The sequence below is a fragment of the Rhincodon typus genome, chromosome 22 (genome assembly GCF_021869965.1).
Source record: "Rhincodon typus isolate 14 chromosome 22, sRhiTyp1.1, whole genome shotgun sequence".
Lineage (NCBI taxonomy): Eukaryota > Metazoa > Chordata > Chondrichthyes > Orectolobiformes > Rhincodontidae > Rhincodon > Rhincodon typus.
The window spans coordinates 36786237-36808820 of NC_063353.1; the positions used below are offsets into that span (position 1 = coordinate 36786237).

General features: G+C 40.5%; 1 protein-coding gene across 1 annotated transcript in view; it reads right to left on the reverse strand.

Annotated features, from left to right (window-relative positions):
• Positions 1–9453: 9453 nt before the first annotated feature.
• The window catches only part of col7a1l (collagen type VII alpha 1-like), a 34920-nt gene continuing 21789 nt past the window's right edge, over positions 9454–22584 (reverse strand). The window contains exons 9-15 of the mRNA XM_048609988.1: positions 22464–22583; positions 21462–21611; positions 19954–20088; positions 17047–17193; positions 14057–14308; positions 9904–10043; positions 9454–9501 (exon numbers count right to left, since the gene is read on the reverse strand). Of these exons, the coding sequence (XP_048465945.1) occupies positions 9454–9501; positions 9904–10043; positions 14057–14308; positions 17047–17193; positions 19954–20088; positions 21462–21611; positions 22464–22583 (992 nt within the window). The remainder of the gene's footprint in view (positions 9502–9903; positions 10044–14056; positions 14309–17046; positions 17194–19953; positions 20089–21461; positions 21612–22463; position 22584) is intronic.

The window sequence follows — 22584 nt, forward strand, 5'->3', positions numbered from 1 at the left end:
GGCTGTAAAAGGGTACAGAATAAACATGAAACTATGCTTGAGCAAATAAGTTTAATGTCCAGCTGCAGCTTTAAAATAAAATCTGGATGAATTGATAACACATCAAATTGTTTTAGTTCAACAATGAGCTTTGCAATGAACTCACAGTGGTTTTGTGGATAAGTTTTCTGTACTAAACCAGGGCATCAGAACTAGAGACCAATAGAGGAAACTTCAAGTTAAACGTATGTCATACAGCAACTAATTCACACCTAAGGGTAAACGTTCCCTTTTCAAGATACCAGCAGGTATCTTGGGAAGAGGCATTGGGAAACTGCATGCGTAATCTGACAATGTTCCATCTATTTTAATTTAAATGGGCTGTGAATGCCTGATTTCTGAACATAATCTCTGGTGGCCAAGGATCTTTTTGGCATTAAACAGATAGAAAGCATATTCTTTGGAATAGACCTGGAATAGATGACACCCTGCCTCAAATGCAACATTCAGAAAACTGTAGACATGGATAATGCAAAAGAACTACTGGATCCTTGGATGGATCAAAGAATCAATGTGAGTTTACTGGGTTGAATGTTCCATATGTTTAACTGCTTAGTCCCTGTCTGGTCTTCATTGCCACAACTGAAAAGATAGGTAGTCAGGCAGACAAGAAAACCTCAGTGCCTGGTCTTTCTATAATTGTCAGGGGAGAATGTACAAGCCAACACTGACTGACTCCGCCTCTGATAGTCCCACCCCATCCATGCTATTTCAATGGAAAGCAGCTGTTGTGTGACTCTCAAAGTTGATTAAAGTCACCATTGTCCAGGAAGACTGCTCTCTTGTCAGAGAGAGATTACTGGTAGTGGTTTCACTTGAGGGTCACAATGCCTCAGGCAATGGGAGAGGTTGAGAAGGTGGCACTTCCTTGGTGACATCAGCTAGTACAGGAATTAAACTCATGCTTTTGGTATCATACTGCAATGCAAACCAGCCATCTAGCCAATTGAGTGAACTGAACCATGATGGTAGGGAAATAAGGAAATGAACCTGTGTTTTAGAATTCCACAGTCCAGCATTCTAGATCTGCAGAATACTGTCTCAGCAAGCTGCAGCTATTATCTTCTGTCCCTTTAAGGCCATCCTAAACATTAATTGAATCATATAGCACAGAAAGAAACTATTCAATCCATTGTTCTTGTGCCTGTTTTTTCAAAGAGCTATCCAATTGGTTCTGTTTGCCTCCTCTATCCCCACATCTGTACAAATTTTCCTCCTTTAAGTATCATTTTTACTTGAGTGATTGTTTATATTGTGTAAAAGTCAACCCCCAACATCTGATCCAAAATATCCTGAACTTCTCACTTTTCTCATATATAAGTTAATCCTGAATTTTTGATCAGAAAATCCTGTTGATTAAAGTTGTTATAGTCTACTTGCATCTATTGCCTACTTCTCATGAAGATCGACTCTCTCTCCCTTTCACAACCCATCCGCTCGATGTTTTCTCTGTTTAGCCTTTGCTGAGAGTGGGGCGGAAGAGGAGCAGCAGGAGGAGGAAGTGAGTGAAAGGAGCTGTTACTGGGAAAGAATGTCAGAGATTGCAAAAGGCCACTCCAAAATGGTGCCAATTGGGTCACGAATGCTCCTTCACTTCCAATCCAATATAACAATAAAGTGGATGATCCAAAGTGCATCATCACACTCAGGAATATGCATGTATTTCAAATGCTCAAAAATATCATTCAATTGCAAATCAATCCTTAACTTTTTTTGTCTAAATACTTGGGCCCAAAATGTTGACTTATATGTGAATATAAACTCTATTTATCCAATGCTATTCTGAAAATTAATACTGAAGTTGCTTCCAACAGCCCTTCACACTCATAACAACCTGTTATGTAAAAATGTATAGTATTTTACCTTAAATTTGCATCCTCTAGTTACCAACAGTTTTGCCACTGGAAACTCTTTTTCCATTTTAGTCCATCAAAATTCAAGATTTTGATCATCTTTATGAAATCTCCCCTTAGCTAACTGAAAGAGAACAATCCTAGTTTCTCAGGTCTCACCACATGACTAAAGCTCTGGAGACCTGTGCCATATTAATAAATTTCTGCACCTCCTCTAATCTATTTCTTGACCTTTGACCTGCAAAGTTCAAAATAGTCCAGTTATGATATGACAAAGTGAGCAAATAACACTGGAGGTTTGTGAATGTGAGAAGTTCCTACCTCAGTCTTTGTGGCGTCACTGCAGATCCTTTCTACCAGCTCTCTTTCAATCAATGGTAAATCATCAAATGTGTTTGCGAAAAATATGTTATTTTGGGGGCCACGGTAGATGATTCTTCTGAGTTCATCCATACTTGCGCTTGTAATCCCCACAGAGATGACTTTAATACCTGAAAGATTGTTTCATGCTTGACAATCTGTCTCATGGCTTGTGAAGTCACATGGATTTCTTGATTAGGTTATTTCCTTATCATCAGACTCAACCTTTTACTCTTCTAATTAAATATTAATTCAATAAGTCTGTAATATTACACAATGTATAACTTAGATTGTACAACACAGCTCAGAAGCTATGCTTGGCCCTTTGCAACTATGCTTTCCACTTAGTCCCCATCATCTCTTTGTACCCCAGGGCCTTGTAATTTTTTCCACTTCAAGTATTTATCTCATAACCTTTTTGAAATTTATTATTAAACCTACTTCCAACATCATTGCAGGCAATGCATTCCTGATCACTAAAAAAAACACTGCGTTATTTCCTTTTATTCATGATTTCTCTCGATCTTTTGCTAACGACCTTAAATCTGTGAGCTTAGGTTACTAGCCCCTCTGTCACAGAAAACAGTTCTTTTATAATTAGTTTATCACAAGCCTTCATGGAACTATGAAAATATGTGAATTATTTCTGATAAGCAAAAGGTTTTATTTTTATAGGAGCAAATTATGGAGATGCTGGAATCTATACTGAAAACAAAAAGTGCTGGAAATCACAGCAGGTCAGGCAGCACGTGCGGAGAGACGATAAGCTAATGTTCCGAGTCTAGATGACTCTTCATCAGAGCTGATGTGAAATGTAGAGGGTGCAGCATTTATGCAATAGTTGAGGGGGGATGGGAGGTGTAGAGTGCTGGGGAGAGAAAGGGCGTTGATAGTTCAGATTAAGTGATTGGAATGTGAGAATGGCAGAACAATGGTGTGTCTAACTGCCAAACTGAAATGAGTCCCACTGGAGTGGGGTGAGGGGAGAGGGAACATGGTGACAGAGAATACAACAAGTAAAGTTAAAACAATAGGAAGAAATGGGACTGAGTTCACAATCTAAACGTATTAAACTCAATATCAGGTCCAGAAGGTTGTAAGGCGCCTAATCTGAAGGTGAGATGTTGTTCCTCCAGTCTGTGCTGTGATTCGCTGGAGCACTGTAGCATTACAACATTGGAGTATTACAACTTTCTGGACTTAATATAGAGTTTAAAACCTTCAGATTGTGAACTCATTCCTGTTTCTTCCTTTTCTTTTAGCTTTACTTGTTGTATTCTCTGTCACCAGGTCTTCTCTCCTTCCCCCCACTCCAGTGGGACTGTCTGTTCTTTCCTGTCTGGCAGTTAGACTCACCATTGTTCCGCCATTCTCACATTCTGATCACTTAATCTGAACTATCCACACCCCTTCTCCCCTAGCACTCCACCCCCCTAACTATTGAATAAATGCTGGCCCCTCCAAATTTCACTTCAACTCCGATGGAGGGACATCTAGACTAGACTAGCTTGTTCTCGCTCCACAGATGCTGCCTGACCCGTTGTGATTTTCTTTTTGTTTGTCTCTTGCCTGCTAATTTGCCCTCTTCCTTCTTTATGGTCTCTTGAACTACTCCCACTAATTTGGTAGCAACCTGATGGTTGAGTTCTATCCAGGTCTTTGCTAAAGCCTCTCTTTGATTGGCTCTCAGATGTGCACAACAAGCAACCAATCTAGTATAAGGTCATCAGAAATAGGAATCACCATTGGCCATTCAGCCCCTTCAGTCTAGTCGACAGTCTATAAAACTGCTGCTGATCTGATTGTGGCCTTAACTTTAGTTTCCTATTTATGCCCCATAACCCTTGCAGATCAAAAGTCCATCCAGCTCAGTCTTAAACATCTTCAATAACTCAGTCTCCACTACTCTCTGTGTAAGAGGATTTCAAAGACTAACAAACCTTGCATCATTTCTTGACGTGTTAAAAATTTTATATTGACTTGGCACTTCTCGATCATCCCTTGAATGATGACTTAGATGTGAAAGGCGCTGTTTAGGGAATAACTGGGATCTGTCCATATCCTTGGCTCAGTGAGTTTATTTCAATGGAAAACCCAAAGAGTGATAACTTTGCTGTGTCAAGAACAGAACCAAACACCCTTAATCTAATATTTCCACAATAAACATTTTACAATTACTTCTCATCTTCTTAAAGCTTCTTCAAGACCATCTCACAAGCCCAATGTTTATCCCACAAGGGAACAAGAACAATGAATACATAGGAATAGCATCAACTTCAAGTCCTACTCCATATCATATCCTGTCCTGATTTAGAAGAGGATAACTGATCCCATTTCTGTACTGAGTTTGCCAGACTGCTGGGTGGCACAGCGGCTCAGTGGTTAGCACTGCTACTTCAGAGCACCAGGGACCCAAAGATTCAATTCCACCCTCAGGCAACTGTCTGGGTGGAGTTTGCACATTCTTCCTGTCTCTGCATCGGGTTCCTCCGGGTGCTCTGGTTTCTTCCCACAGTGCAAAGATGTGCAGGTTAAGTAGATTGGCCATGCTATAGTGTCCATGAATGTGAAGGCTAGGTGGGTTAGCAATGGGAAATGCAGGGTTACAGGGATAGGGTAGAGGGGTGGGTCTGGGTGGGATTCTCTTTGGAGGGTCGGTGTAGACTTGATGGGCCAAATGTCCTGCTCCCACGCTGTAGGGATTCCATGAAATGGTTTCACATTTCCCAATGTAATGAATGAGAAAGTAATTCAAAAGTTCTCATTGACTACAGGTATTAAATTTATTAATTGCCATTCCTGGGCTTTACCAGAAGATGCAAGCTATTAACAGTTAGTTGGTAGATAATGTTCAAAGAGGACAATACCTAGACCAAACGCCACTCTTGCTGGCAATTCCACATCATCCTGTGACTGTCCATCAGTCAGCAACACCAGAATGTGTGGGACATTCTGTCGCATTCCAGCAGTTGTCTGGAATAACTCCTTTAATACATAACCAATGCCTCTGGCTGGGAAAACAAGAGAGAAAAACATGTCACTGAACTAGGGAAAAATACATAGTATGATATGCTCCCCCATGTAAAAGCAGTGGATAAGACACATCTCAAGGTCAGACAGCTCTGCAGTGGCACCCAGAAATTTTAAAGAAGGAATTCCTCCTTGCACAGAGAAACGGGAAATTATATTTGAATCTCCTAGACTACATGTTCTAGAGAAATGTGGTCCAAACTGCTCAACATGGACAATTCCAGTGGCAACTGGAGCTGGTTAATAGTGCAAGGAAGCATGGCCATATGTATAGAAGGGGAAAGATGCTGGTGCTTTAAATAGGTTCTATGTTAAGACCATTTTAAGTAAATGACCATTGCGTTATTTCAAATTGAACATGAATGTAAGAGAGATTTTGTGTTCTGTTTTAGTATAATAATTCAAGACAAAGTAGAATAATACTATTCTGTAACAATTGTTAATGAAATTAAATAATGGGTCTGGGCAGGTAATGTAGATGATTGGTGTAAAGGATACAGGAATTTGATGGTGAAGGAATAATAGTAGAGGATGCATAATAGTAGTAGATGGATAGGTGCATAGATTATAAACATAAAATAAAATACATGAAGGAAAAATACTTTACAGGATCAAGATTAATATGCAATGGCTCCAATACAGCAACAATCATGTTGTGTAACTGGATGATTATATCACCAATTGTACCAAACAAGCATGAGACCTTATTCCTCAAGAAACAAAAATGCACAATCCCTTTCTAGCCAAGAAAGATATCATCCTCTGTCACTGCCTACTTCATACTGATAAATATATTGAATGTTTCACCTGTTCTGGTGTTGCCTCCTCGATACTGAACTGCTCTGATGGCTCTCAAAACTGAATTCCTGTCCTTGTGTTGACTAAGCTTGAACTCTGTCCTGGGATTATCACTGTAATGAGCTACAGCAACCTGTTACAAAAGACAAAGGAACCACATCAAGAATTGATATCAACTACATACCAACTAACAACTTCAAAGTGAAAAATACACTGAATTATCACTGGCTGGATGGTGAAAGTTTCATCGACGAGAAAAATGGAATAACAGCAAAATTATAATCTGATTAGGAAAAATTTGTTTTGTTTGTTCATGGGATGTGGGTGTCGCTGTCTCGGACAGTATTTATTGCCCATCCCTAATTGCCCTGGAGAGGGTGGTGCTAAACTGCTTCCTTGAACCACTGAAGCCCTTGCGGTGTAGGAGATCCAACAATTAGTTGGATTAAATTCCCAAATTCTCCATCTGCAAGGAACTTTTTTTTCCTATATGAGCAGGTCAAAAGGCGCCACTGAAAAATGTGTAATTTAGCCATTCAGCCAAGAAGAGAGCAGGCTCAATAACTGGCCTACAAACTCAGCTCGAATAACAGTCAGGCTGTCACAACTGGTCTCAGTGCTAGGGGAGAAAATGTCGATACCTCTTTTCTTTAATCATGCTCTATGTGGGAAACCTTAGTGGGTCAGTTTGCCCTTTTAACAGCCAAATTTTCTAACACTCTTCAGCTCTGATAACATGATATCACTATCAAGTATTGGCCAGACATAAGGATCACTGAAGTGTTAACTTACTCCTTAGCTACAAGCTCACTGAAATAATCAAATATTAGGACCATGTTAAAACCTCTTTTAGAATTCTGCCCAACCTCAGGAGAATATTTTAAGACCAAGGATCAGACAGAAAAGGATAAAGCAGATGACATTCATGCTATGTGCTGCGTGATAGATGGCATCCTGTGACTTTCTTGTATTCATTCATGGGACATGGGCACCACTAGGTGGCCAGCATTTATTGCCCATCCCTAGTTGCCCTTGAGAAGGTGATGGTGAGCTGCCTTCTTCAGCTGCTGCAGTTCATGTGCTGTAAGTAGACCTACAATGTCCTGAGGGACAGAATTCTAGGATTTTGACTCAGTGACAGCGATGAGATTGCAATATTTTTCCAAGTCATAATGGTGAGTGGCTTGAAGGGGAACTTGTAGGTGGTATTCCCATGTATTTTCTGCCCTTGTCCTTCTAAGTGGAAGTAGTTGTGGGTTTGTAAGGTGCTGTGTAAGGATTTTTGGTGAATTTCTGCAATGCTTCTTGCAGATAGTGCTGCTACTGAGCGTCGGTGAGGGAGGGCTTGGATGCTTGTGGATGCTGCTTTGTCTTGGATGATGTCAAGCTTCTTGAGTGTTGCTGGAGCTGAACTCATCCAGGCAAGTGGGGAGTATTTAATCACAATTGACTTGTGTCTTGAAGATGGCGAACAGGCTTTGGAGAGTCAGGAGGTGAGTTATTCACTACAGTATTCCTAGCCTCTGATCTGATCTTGTAACCACTGTATTTATGTGGCGAGTCCAGCTGAATTTCTGGTTAATGGCAACCCCCAGGATGCTGATGTTAACACCACTGAATGTCAAAAGCAGTGGCTAGATTGTATCTTATTGGAGATGGTCATTGTCTGGCATTTGTCTGGTGTGAATGTTACTTGTCACCTGTCAGCCTGAATATTGTCCATATCTCGTTACATTTGAGCATGGACTGCTTCAGTGTCTGAGGGTCACGAATGGTGCTGAACATTGAGCAATCATTGGTGAACATCTCCACTTCTAACCTCATGATAGAGGCAAGGTCATTGATGAAGCAGTTAGAGATGTTAGGCCTAGGACACTACCCTGACGAACTCCTGCATAGTTGTCGTGGAGCTGAGATGATGCACTTCCAACAACCACAACCATCTTCCTATGTAGCAGGTATGAATCCAACCAGTGGAGAATTTGCCCCCCAATTCGCAATGATTCTAGTTTTGATGCCAAACTTGGTTAAATGTGTACTTGATGTCAAGGGTTGTCATGCTCACTTCACCTCCAGAATTCAGTGTTTTTGTCCACGTTTTTACCAAGGCTGTAATGAGGTCAGGAACTGAGAGGTCCTTATTGCAAAGCATGTGCTGCATGATAGCATTGTTGATGACACCTTCCATGACTTTGCTGATGATCGACTGAGTTGGATTTGTGCTTTTTGGGTGCAGGACATACCTGGGGCAATTTTCCACATTGTTGGGTAGATGCCAATGTTGTAACTGTACTGAAACAGCTTGGGTAGGGGAGTGTCAATTTCTGGAGCACAAATCTTCAGTACTGTCGCCAAAATGCTGTCAGGGCCCATCACCTTTGCAGTATCAAGTACCTCCAACTGTTTCTTGATATCACATTGGAGTGAATCGAGTTGGCTGATCATGCAACCACTGACAGAGACCACAATGGATCATCCACTTGGCACTTCTGGCTGAAGATTGCTGAGAATGCATCTCTCTTATCTTTTGCACTGACATGTTGGGATCTTCTACCATTGAAGATGGAGATATCTGTGGCACCTGCTTCTTCAATGAGTTATTTAATTGTCCACCACCTTTCATGACTGGATGTGGCAGGAATGGCAGAGCTTAGATCTGATCCATTGGTTGTGTTCTCAAACTGAAGGTGTGACTTCATCTCCACAAGGACTGTGCAGTGACTGACCAGTCACTCTTACTGATATTGTCATGGACAGATGAATTTACAGCCAGCAGATTGGTAACAATGAGATCAAGTATGTTTTTCCCTCTTGTTGGTTCCCTCACCATTTGCTGCAAGGTCAGTCTAGCAGCAATGTCCTTTAGGACCTGACCAACTCGATCAGTAGTACTGTTGCCAAGTTGTTCAATGGTGGACAGTGAAATTTCCCATCTAGAGTACATTTAGCATCCTTGCCACCCTCAGTGCTTCCTCCAAGTGTTGCTCAAAATAGAGGACTACTGATTCATCAGCCAAGGGAAGACAGTACATGGTAATCAGCAGGATGTTTCCTTGACCATATATCACCTGAAGCATGAGACTTTATGGGGTCTAGAGTCAATGTTGAGGACTCCCAAGTCAACTCCCTCCTAACTGTATACCACTGTGCTGCCACCTGTGCTGGGTCTGTCCTGCCAATGGGACAGGACAAATCCAGGGATAGTGATGGTGGTGGCTAGAGAGAGATGAAAGATAGACTTTTAAGGAATCTGATACAATTCTTTACTATTATTAAGGTTATCAATAATGTAAACAGGAATAGGTTGGTTAAGGCAAAGGGACAAAGTAAAGTTAGAGGCCACCCATTTAAACTGCGGGAGCTGAGGGTAAAGTTAGATGTGAGCAAATACTATTTCTCTCAGATGGTGTTTGATCTGCAGCTTTCCACAAATAACAATAAAAAGGGAATTCTTGTAAACTTCAAAAAGATATTAGGCACATTGATGTAAAACTACATAAGCCTGGCAGGAAGAAGGTTAAGATTTTAGGGAGTGATCATCAAGTTAGTATCTTCCATGATTCACCAGGCAATTTTGTTAAGATTGGAGAGGAAACTTAACTGAGATTTCCTGAATATACATGACTGTCTGCTTCTTTGCCTTTCCCAAAAAGGGGGAAGGTCTATGGGAAAGGGTCCACCAAGATACCAAGGTGAGAATACATGGGCCAAAGAGCATTTTTTTCTTCCATTTTACATGACATAACACAATAAGAAAGCATCAAATATTTAATTGAGTGTCTCCTGCCCCAGAAACTCACCAGTGTAGGATAGTTCCACTTACCTGGGTTCCAGCAGGTCCAATCTTCGGAAAGTATGAAACAATCCTGAAGACAAAATCCCGGATTTTATTGAAGTTATTCTGGCCAATGCTCCAGGATTCATCCACCAAAAACACTATATCAGCCTTGGCTCTGCTGCAAACTGATAAAGGAGAAAACAAAGAGTAGTCAGAATTGAGCAAGAATATCAGCATAGAATCCTACTTGTCTACAAATCTTTTACATCTCGAGTCTCCAAATTGGAGCAACTACTTGGCAAATTAACAGAGGAAAATTTCATTTAACACAATATTTACCAACTTTTGAGGAATTAAATTCTATATTTCACAGAATTAGACAACATTATAAGCCATTTGAAACTATCACCCCTGTAGCAGCTCTTAGACCAATTAGTCCAACTTTCCTACTCTTTCTGAACATCTCTACACATTTTCCTTAACAACGTTATATCTAATTCTCTTCTGAAAGTTCCTGTTGAACCTGCTTCCATTAACCTTCCCAGTAGACCATATAAGATTATAAAAGGAAAGCTCACTGCGTAGTAGTCTTTTCCTCATCCGTCCATGATCATTTCTTGCCAAATACCTTAAGTCTATACCCCTCAATTACAAGCCCTGCCACCACTGAAAACAATTTCTTAGTATTTACTCAATCAAAAACACCATATGGGAGCATGGAGAACGAGTAGCAAGTCCTTGAAAATTTGTCCCAGTTTCTCCCTTGAGAAGTTTCATAAAGCTTTGTTCTCTTTGAAGGAGGAATAAAGACCCTGTGTCATTTTCATTCATACATTATCTTGAACAAGTCATCTGTTAAAGTATTCTGACAGTTTATAATTCTGTATCATTATAATTACACAGTAAAAGATTTATTGACTATATTTCTGTGAAAACATTTTCCCTTTAAGGAGCTTTAAAATAGATAACACATTTTCAGGACTTACTGGAGTCGATGCCCTGGGAATCAAGCCCCACTATTCCTGGAGTCATCACAAAATTGAAAATTTGCTCAAACCACCAAATTACCCCAATTCTATCTGACTCAGATTAAAATAATATTTTGATCAGGTTTTTCCATTAACAAGTAAATAACTACTTATTGCAAATAAGTTGTTTTTAACCAAAGACAAAAAGGAAACATGAATTGCCATCTTAAAACTCTACACTTAAACTCTACCCCTTTTTAAAATTCCCATACACATACAAACAGATGTGCAAAGAGACAAGACAAAAATATTATGGGTGCAGAAGGGGAAAAACTTCAGAGAAGCTCAGTTCTGGCCCCAGTCCAGATCATGGGCTTTGATGAGTTGTTTTCTTTCAGTTCCTTTTGATTTCTTTCAATTCCTTCCAACTCTTTGTTGACGATGGGTCCACTGATTCTCAGTTTTTCATTCACTGGTTGAGAATACACCCTAACAGTGTCACTGAAGATGTTTTTTTCCCCTTTCCTTTTATAATGTCCACTTTTTGTTGGACCGTGGACTAAAAATGGAAACATATGCTGCTTTGAACCAAGGAAACTATACAAAGGTGTTAGCAGTTCTATTAAAAAAAAGTTACTACAGCACATTGATATATATACATTGCCTGATTAGAACAGTAGTGGAGAGTTCCAGACAAATCACCATTTCCTGTGTGCATTCAGGGGCAAGTCTGCCTAGAGGCAGTCTTTTGCTTAGCTTTTCAATTGGTTGTTGTCTTGGGAGAGTTTAGCATAATAGTAACCTCTTGATTGGTTCCTTGGTAGGGTGCTGTAGCCTTGTGTGTGTATAATACTGCAAAAACATCCAGCCTATGAAGAGACAGCACCCATCTCGCGTTCGCTTTCTTTTCTGTATGTGGACGAGTGAAAAAAGAACCCTAGTGGTTAGTTATTCTTTCTCGCCTTTCCTCTGTTACTTGGTCTCTCTGCAAAAGCCTTCCTGAAAGGAAAGTGGAGAAAACACCTTCAGAGACTCTGAAAGGACAAATGTAAGTCTGAGAAATGGTGTACCCACAATCTTATGCCATCAGTGAAGAGTTGGATAATTGAAAGTAACCAAAAGAAAACAAGTTACCAACAACTTTGATCCAGATTGGTGCCAGAACTCTGCTTCAATGTTTGATTTTCCCTTCCCCACTCATAATGTATTGTCTTGTGTCTTTGTGTATCTGCTTATATGCGTACAGGAATTTTAAAAAGGGCACGATTTAAGTTACATAAATTGAAAGCGCTGGAGAAACTCAATGTCTGGCAGTTTCTATAGAAAGTTAACATTTCAAGTCCAGTGACCCTTTATTGGAATGTTAAATCTAGTTCTATCTCTATAGATGCTGCCAGATCTGCTGAGATTCTCCAGCACTTTCTGTTTGTGTTTCAGATTTCCAGCATCCACAGTTGTTCTGTTTCTATTTTAGAGCATAAGTTATAGAGTTAAGTTAGCAATTCATTTTTCCTTTTGCCAGTAGTTAAGAACAATTTATTTGCAATAAATATTTCCTGATCAATTGAAAAATATCTGGCATCTTTCTTTTTTTTCCTGAGATAGACAGTGGGGTACAATTGGGACATTTCAGTGCTTTAATCAAATGTCCATATTTGCAAATCTTTGATGAGGACTGAGGCTTGAGTTACAGTGTAACTATCCCCAGAGAGTAGTCACATTTTCAATAAGATGTTGCATAGAGATTAGCTTACAGAGGAGAGGTGAGGGACAGGTTAAGTTTCAGGGATTTTCTTTTACTCCATCACACAGAAAAGGAAAGGTTGATGTTTTCTCTTTGAAGGCTGGAAGTTTCTGCTGTATCATCCACATACAAGGCAGTAGCCACTTCCCAGGAACCAAATCAGAATGGTGTTACAATGCCAAGCTCTTCTGATCCTACAACAACTGGTGCTGATTTGTCTGGAATGCTCCCTCACTGTTTGAATAATGCTACATTGCACATCACAAAGCGCTCCAATAACTTGCTTTCAAAACTGCCAACACCTCCTTTCACAGCTTCCTTCATTTAAAGCAGTATTATTTCCCATTTTCAGTCCACAGTTTTAAAAAAAAGCAAGTGATCTTTAACTACATATGGTTGGCAGATTAACAACATATGGTTGGCAGATCAGCAATGTCTCAGCTGTCCACCAGGCAACCTAATGAGAACTAAATTGTAGAGATAAAAGATACTGTTCTGACTGACTTCATATCAGATCAGCATTTAGGGTTTTACGTTATGGCCTCAGCATTCTTGGTTCAGAGCTCCCACTGTTAATTGCTCGAGTGTAGTTATCAGGCGAGGGCAGAATCTATCTCACTTTAGTGAACAAGTAGCCTCCTGGCACTTGATGTAAAGATTCATATATGAATGACCAGAGGATGTCAGAAACTAGTGGACCCCTATGCCAAAAAGAAGCCTTTGCCTTCAATGAAAAAGGTGAGGAAGGTAGGGAGAGGGAGAAAAAATGTCAGGCAATGAAGTGGGGTGGGACAGAATCCACAAAGCTGGTGCAGAGTACCATGAGCTAATATTTGGAACTAATAAATATTTGAAGTTAACACGAACAGAGTGAAGGGTGCATCTTATGTCAACATTACTTTGATAGTATGAGCTATCTAGTATATTTCGTTGTGATGAAAAACACATAGAAAGGTTCAGTTCCTCCAACTTTCCACTAATTAAAGCAAAATAAGAGGAACACTATTCATTCTTTGTCAACTCTCTTGATTGTCCAAGGAACACAGGATCAGAAGAAGGCCTTATGGCCTCTTAAGCTTGGTCTACCATTCAATAAGGTCATGGCTGATCAATGATTTTACTCTGTATACCCACCTTGTGAATCAAGCCCTGGTCTTATTTTTATGTCTGTCCCTGAGCGGAAATAATTTCTGCCTAAGTACCCTATCAGGTCTCCTAAAGATTTTGAAAACTGTTCAATTCATCTCTAAGTCTTCTAACTTCCAGGGGATACACCCCCAGTCTACTCTGCCCTGTCTACATGAGTATTCAAAACTTTTGCCCACTGGGTGATATTGTCCTTTGTTTCTAAAGATATTTTCTAATTACTCATGAGTTGATGAATTTGATGAAAATAGCTGGTTCCAGGAGATTGAAATCACCAGGAGCGGTCAGTCAATAGCCCAAAGGGTGAATAGAAAATGTTTTTACCAGGTAGCTCACTTACCAGGTCCATCCTGCATGGCCTGAGGTGCTGAAAGTCTCCTGGCAGCAGCAGAGGTTGTGGTGGGGCTGGTAGTAGCAGTGACCTTCCCGATGGTTGTGGCGGTGGTTGGAGGTGCTAAGGTTGTCCTGCTTTGACTGCTGGTTCGTCGAGCAGTATCTGTCCAGGACATGAAAGCGGGGGCAGTTTTGGTCACCTGGGTGACTGGTGAAATAACCACTGGTTTGGCTGTGACTGATGATTTCTGTTTGGAACCTGCAGAAACATAGAGATCCAGTTCTTTCATACAATGCTGTTGAAGCCCAGCAATTATCTTTTTTAGACAAGTTTTTTTTGAACAAAAACTGAAATTGCTGGAGAAACTCAGGTCTGGCAGCATCTATGGGGAGAAAGCAGAATTAATGTTTTGAGTCCAGTGACCCTTCTTCAGAACCAGACTCGAAATGTTAACTCTGCTTTCGCTCCACAGATGCGGCCAGACCTGCTGAATTTCTGTTTTTGTTTCAGATTTCTAGCATCTGCAGATCTTTGATTTGTCTAACTTTTTTTCAGACTAGCGTTTTCTTTATTAACAACTTTATATTCCTAAATTTTGATTAAGGAAAGATGGCAACAAATTGACTTTAGATCTTTAACATTTAAACCATTTTATTTAAAAAATCTGATTTACTGACCTTCCACATATTCCTGAACCAGTTCCCAAATTTAATCCACAGGATGGATGGGTGGCCAGGGATTGGATAACATCATTGTTTTGAACAAAATGTTGGAATGAATGGAAATGATTTAGTGCCACCCCAGTGGTGGGGGGATAGAAACAGTAAAAAAAAACTTGGAAATGGAACACACCAGCTACATGGACCTCCATTTTGAAGTACATAAGATTAATCAAGAGTAAACTAAAATGCATGAATGAAATATACCGGCCTGACATGTCTTGTAAACTTCAAAATGGAGTACTAATCAGCCAGTGTGTTAACTTCTAAATCTTGCTACTTTTTGACTGATTTTCCCACTATCATTCCCTTAGCATCATGTGTCCAATACAAGACAGCAGTTGAATACAATTCCTCACTCTCACCATCTCGGGGAAAGCTGAGGGATGTTGCGTTCTATTTTTCCAGCCCTGATTCCAGTAGGGAATTAGCCAAGATTTGGGACGATGTTGTGAAGCAACTGTGAGCTGCTGGGAAGCCTTGCATTAGAAACAGCTTAAAAAATAGAAAGCAATAGAAATGTAGGAGCTGAACCATAAGATTACAAGAAATCAATCTTAATTACAGATCTGTAAATATAGAGTTGAAATGTATTTGCAACTATTTAAATAGGGCAGATTAACGTTAACATTTAGTGCACTTCCGGCTCAAGGTGCTGAAGAGCTTTGAACATCACAGTTCTCCTCTATGCCCTCTGGTGTCAATTCTATGATATTGCAGGTTGCTTTCTAAATCTGTCTAAACTCTGAAAACTTTATACATATTGCCTTGTACATTTATTTCAGTGATGCCCTTCCTGATTCTTATAATCCAGGGTAGTTAGGGGTTTTGGGGACAATTTTCAGAGGATTTTATTCAGTGCTATCTTACGCTGTTATGAGTGGCATCATAAAAGGAAAACAAGGTCCTTACGAAGTATATCAAATTTATTACACATGGAATTGGTGAGAGCAAGTGTGTGAAGACTTCTAGTATTCTGTTTCTATCTTGATGTCCACTTAGTTCTCATTATTCCTCAGTGACAGAATGTTTATCCACATTAAAGACATCATATAAAAAGAAAGGAAATTTACATCAATGTGGTGCCAGTAACAGAATGCAAGGTCCCAATATTGCTATCAACCAAAATGGATCACAAAATCACATAAGGGAGATAATGTAAAGCTTGGTAAAAGAGGTAGGATTTCATGAGCATCTTACATGAATAAAAAAGGATAGATTAATCGAGAGGTTTAAGAAGAGAATTCCATGGGTTGACAGCTGAAGACATGGCTGCCAATAGTGGATGCGCAAATGCTCAGAGTTAGAGGAGTATAGATATTTCAGAGGTTTGTGGTGGTGATACAGGTTGCACAATAGGAGGGCTGAGGTCTAGATGGAGGGATTTGATAATAAAAATGTGGATTTTAAAACTGCGCTGTTGCTTGACTAGAAGCCAGTGTAGTTCAATGATTGATGGACGAATGGGACTTGGTAAGTATTTGGATATCGACAACACAGTTTCAGTTGTACGCAAATTTATGGTGTGTCACAATATTTCTTTTTAAAAAAATTGTCACTTTTTGTATGGTTGATTCCCGGCTCTGAAGGTGTCTTTCTAGCGAACGGATTACCTCATGCTTGTTCGTGCATAAATAGTACAGTATGTATTCTAATGTTCTAATTAGCCAACTGTGAACATTGTGTGAATTTTGACTTTTTAACAGTCTGTTTAGGCTGTGTTTGACTAACAGGGCTTCAGGCTAATGTAGGCAAGTGTAGCTCAGTTGGAGAGAAAACTCTGGGGAGCATCAGAAAGTTCTGATCGGTATGAGGTTCTCAAAGCTTGCATTGATATTGACATTATTTATTCATTATTATTAATCATTCGCCGAAATTATTCTATATTAAGGTTTGGAAGCTGAGCCAATCAGAAGCAGCATGAAACAAAACCTGAGGCAGGCCCAGTGAGCCAGCAATACACTCCAAAAGAGGTTAAGAAGTCTGCAGTGCAGTGTGAAAGGGCACTCTAGTGAAGATAGACAGCAATATGATGAAGCTCAAAACTGGCTGAATGTCAGCCTTGTGCACAACACTGGTAGAGACCACTAGCCATGATGAATATGATTACACCACTGGCCAATGATGCCTCCCTTGAGGTATCAATGTGAGATTGTGTAGGTAGATAGGTCTGTGCATTTACAGAATCCAATCATATCATTTGAGGCCTATGAGGCAGACCTCACCATAGCTTGGAATGGGTTTGGCTTCTTAAACTACAATAACAAGGGCACTCACGTGTCTGGGCTGAGATGACAACAGGCATTCCTTGTCTGCTTCCAACCATAGTCGAGACTCGCACGGTGTATGTAGAACTCTCTTGCAATCCACCTAACACGTGGAGTGTTGCATCAGCTGGGACAACTCTTGTCCTCTCAGGACCTCCTGAAGAGATAAGTGAACAAGGACAGTGTCTCATTCTTATATCGTAAGAACTGCCGATGCTGGAGTCAGCGATAACACAGTGTGGAGCTGGAGGAGCACAGCAGGCCAGGCTGCTGTTGACGTTTCGGGTCAGCACCCTATTTCTGAAGGAGGGTCCTGACGCGAAACGTCAAGTTTCCTGCTCCTCTGATGCTGTCTGGCCTGCTCCTCCGGCTCAACACTGTGTTATCAGTGTCTCATTCTTACTTGTTCTTGGTTCAAGCCCAACACTATGGGCTGGGGATTTACTGGGACCTGCTTCAGCTCCACTGGTGCAATTAAACCTCAAGTGTAGCAGAAGTTGAATTGCCATTATTGCTGGATGCAAAGTGCTGAAGGTTTTATCACAGCTGTTGTTCTTCAATATTCTTAAAATTAGCAAATTGGTCAAGTAAAATGAAAAGAAAACACCTTTACATTGAAAGCATCTATTATTTTTCTGCTAGATTTTCTCACCACAGGATCCTGGAGATGAATCATTAATTCCGGGAGACTTCAGGAAAATTCTGAAGGATTGACAGTCTGAGGCAAAAACCACAGTTTCCACTCACAGGGAGATTTCAAGGTCATGGGCTGAATTATAAGGGATACTCTTGTCTCCACATCTCCTGGTCTCCCCACCCTGTTAAAATGTTCCTGGGGAAGACATTCCAAGGGATGAATGGCTACTCCACAGACATTTGGTCATTAATAGACTGGGGATGAAAATACTGACTGTCAGGAACAAGAAGTCCTGCCACAGAGAGCTGCCAGTCAATCAGCTCTCGATGTACCTATAGCACCAGCCAGGGGTGGTGGCCACTGTTGGTACTACACTCTAGTAATACGAAAGCAAGCTGCAATGGGACAGATCTTTGTACGTGTAGCTATGAGGAGGGGTGTCTGTGAGAAGGATGTGGACCAGGGTTTAAGCGGCTGTTGGGAGGGGACAACCTTGGGAGCATCAAACCTTGGGTGGGACATCCACTGAGGTGGGTGGCCATCCAGTGGGCCCAGGGTCCAATGAAGAAGGAAACCCCTCCTTCCACTCCCAGCCCATACAAAGAAACCTACTGGGTTGACAACTTGCCATTCCCATCATCAATTAAATGTTAGTATCAAGGTTAAGTATCTAGTTCAATAATTTTAGCGCCTGAACTCTCCCATGCCCTAGCCCCCCCACCCCACACACCAAGCCTTGTTACCGCATAGCCTGCCGTTACACACTACCTATTGTTAGGCACTAACAATCTCCATTAGCAGCTATTCACTTTCCCAGCTAGATTGTCATCCGTTCTTTTGTCTGCCCAACTGTCTTCTCTCTCTTTGGGCTCTATCGCTACCTATCATTTACTCCTTACCCCCTCCCCCTACCCTATCTTCTACATATAAACTGACATTTTCCTAGCTACCATCAGTTCTGAGGAAGGGTCACTGGACCGGAAACATTAACCCTGATTTCTCTTCACAGAAGCTGCCAGACTTGAGCTTTTCTGGCAGCTTCTGTTTTTGTTTCTGACTTACAGCATCCACAGTTCTTTCAGTTTTTATGAGCACACCATATTTGTAGATAATTCAGAAATTAGTTAATCTTTTAAAGCCCTGGTGAGCTGGATGAGGCTACTTCCATCAGTGTAGTGTTTGTGACATTTTTTAATTAAACTATTTTCTAATCAACCTGTTCAGAGTTGTAATTATACACCGCTCGATCAGGTGGGACTTGAACCCAGGCCTCTCTGTTCCAGGGGCAGGGACACTACCACTGTGCCACAACAGAACCCATTAGTTTTCCATTAGATTATCTGGAGTGTGTAATTCCAGTCACATTCCCAGAAGGATCAGTAGGATTGAAAGCTTGCAGACTCGTTCGGTTGAATGGCCTATTTTGGTTCCTATGTCTTATGGTCTATCTGTCAATGATGCATTCAATGTGGTCTCCACATAGATCATGAATTGCGTCTCAGACCTGCCTGGGCATCACATGATAATCCTTTGGAAAATCCCATTGTTCATTCTTGTTCTAAGATCCTTCACACATGAAGCATTCCTCATCCAATAAAGATGGGCAGGCATCTTATATCTTACACTTTTGCCACTGTTACAGGGGTCACCTGACAGAATGACACAGATTAACTTGGGCTCCCATTTTCCCAAGATCGGGAACTCTGCATGTTTGTTTGCCTATTAAGCAGTGTTGAAAGCTATCTAGAATTTCACCACCACACTAATGTCCACGCCAATCCACCTTGAACTGTTACAATTTAAGAGGACATGAATGAGCATGAGCAGCAAAGTTGTCATGTGCACTAAAAGTGGAAATATTTACAGGGTCGCAGGCAAACGGGAGGGTGACTAGAACTAATTTGATAGCTCTTAAGAAGACCTGGCATAGGCCTGTTGGGCTGACAGCTTCCTTTTGTGCTATACCATTCTATAAAATTGGATGATACGTAGGTTAAAGCTGAAGGATCAACTTGTCTGGATAGAAAATGGAATAGGAGATGGGCTGCAGGGTCAAAAATACTCTTGATAGGTTTGGTATTGATATCTCTCACTCCATGTTATCCAATACCACATTAATTGGCTGGGAATTAGAGCACTACATTTTAACCTGCAGGCCATCTGTCTGGTGAATATGTTTGATTGCTTAGTAAACATGTATATGAAGTCTGTACAATGCAAACACAGCAAGCAGTTAGACTCCACCTTAATGGATCTAAATAAGCAAAACAAAGCCACTACCTCGCAGTAGAGCCCAAGATATTCTGTATCCCGTGATGCCAGACATCTTTTTCCACGCGAGTTTTAAACTGTTGGATCCAGTTTCGATGATCTTTAGTTCCTTCACTGATTGGACTTGTTCAGAATCTGGAGAAGCTGCAAATGATGGAACAATTCATTGTAGTTGTAAACAATGAATGCATCCCATGGACTGGTTTATCCATGTGTTATGCACTGGAGGCTTTCATTCAAAATGGGCCAGTGAATGCTCAGCACAGAATGGCTACTACCATTTCTTCTCTGATTCCTTCCAAATATCTTGTCCTAAATACTCTTCCTCCTCACTGTCTTGAAATGCAGATTTTACACAGGGACTTTGCTTTATTCTCTCTCGACCAATGTGTTGAACTCAAGACCATCTCCAATGCAAATTCATCCCTTCTCACGAGGTCACAACCACAGAGTGGAATCTCTCCCTCAAAAGTCTTTCTTCTACAATTTTTTAAAAACTTCTAAAGTTTTTAAAACTTTTAAAACTCAAATGGTATCAGTTAGTTATTATTATTTAGTTTATTAAATCTTGTTTCTTGTTAAGTTTAACTTCTGTTAAGTCTAAAGGTTCATGGCTTTTTACCCAGGCATTCAATAAAAGTGGTCACATACATCAGAACAGGAGGAGGCCTTTCAGCCCCTCAAGGTTGTTCTGCCATTCAATTAGATTCACAAATAATCTGTACTACTAACCCATTTACCTGCCCTTGCAGTGTTTGTTTTGAGTTTATTCCTAAGTAGCCAAACCCTAATTTTTGAATGTTATCTCCATCATTCTGATTGCCTCTGCAGAATAAATAGTTCCTCCATTTCTATATAACGAAATACTGAATTCATTTATCACTTTAACCACTCAAATCAGACTACCCCTCAGTCTTTTATCATCATGATTTTAATGGCCCTGTTTCTCACCCAGATAACAGAAATTAGTTATTTTCTTACTGTGACTTTATTGAGCCTGATTTCTAATGTAGGATCCATCCCAATAGACACAGCCCAGCAAACTATGCAGGCAGCTTTGGAGCAATGCGGGGTCAGTGTGACGGATGGGGGAGGGGTGGCGTCAGTTTAAAAGACTCCCAGAAGTTAGAGCCAGTTTTAATCCCCTCAACATTTTCTGGGTAACTATTCAGGCCAGTAAGTCAGAATCCTCAGAGGTCTCTGACTCTAAGTCAGAGTTGGAGATTTTGTTGGAGTTCTAGAATCGGGATAATTGACCAGAAGTAGTTTAAACTTCCCAAGCAATTGCATCATAGTCCAAGTTCCAGACTTCCGAAGTGATCGATAACTTTTTGGTCATGTTACATCCAGGCTCCGTCTATCTGGATAATCTGGTCCTACGTATTCTGTCCTTGTATTTTGGTCCTTCAGATCCCAATATCATTCTGGTGACTCCCCCCTTGAAACACCCAACTTCCTTTTCATAAAGAATAGATGCAAAGGCATTGCCAGTGTCCCCTTTCTGCCTCACTATTTACCTGTCTTTTGAGAAAGGGACACTGCAGGTCCCTCAGAATTTCTGTACACAGCATTGATGCTAATAGTATAGTGAGTTCCAGGGTTTAGATGTCCAATATGGTAAGACAGTGTGCTGCGATCCACATATTGACTCTGAGTACCACTTCTCCCTAGCAAGGAATAAAACATTGAAACATAAGGACGTAGAAACAATTTATACAGGCTCACAATGCATACTGCAAACAGTCATAATGCTTTGAATACATGGAATTAAATAGCATTTACAGCACAGAAAGAGAGCATTCAACTAAATATGATACTGTTGGTATCCAAAGTCAGCCTCCTCCATCAAATTCCATCAACATATCCTTCTATTTGCCCCTGTGTTTATCTGGCATTTATTGTGTAGTAGCCCTTGAGAAAGTGGTGGTGAGCTTTCTTGAACCATTGCAGTCCATGTGCTGCATGTAGACCTACAATGCTGTTAGGGAGGAAGTTGCAAAAACTACTCCACTTCTTTGAATCTGGCCCTATGTCAATATAATTACTTTCAAGTGCTCTTCTTGAGAATTTCTCAAGAATAATTTATCATTTTTGGAGGTTACTCTGTGGTTTGCAAGGCTTCTTTTTCATTCTCACTAATTCAATAATAGTAAATGAAATCATGTAGTAACAATATCTTCTGTATCTGAGTTGTCAAATGGGATTCATACAAAACAGAATTAGAATAATTCATCAATAACGTCAATTATCAATCCTTCATTAAAGTTAAAACCGAAATGCCAAAGTCTTTAAATTGGCACAGAACAACAGGTATAAGGTAGTAGTAAAAGTTTTCTTCAAAGTAACCCGGACACTCTACACAAAAATGCCATCATCCTAAATGATAAGGTATCATAAAAAGAGTCTTAAACTTCAGCAGCAATTATAATTGTTTACAGTCACAAAGAAAGACCAGGGAAACACAAATAACAGATGTTCCTCAGTTGCATAATTTAGAGGGATGGTTTCTTTTCATTTACCTGATGTCGGACTCCATGTTATCTTGTACTCTGTTGCTCCGACAGTAGCACCCCAGACCACAGACACGGAGGTATTAGTGTACGTGGTTACTCTGAAGTTTGATACATGATTAAGCGGACC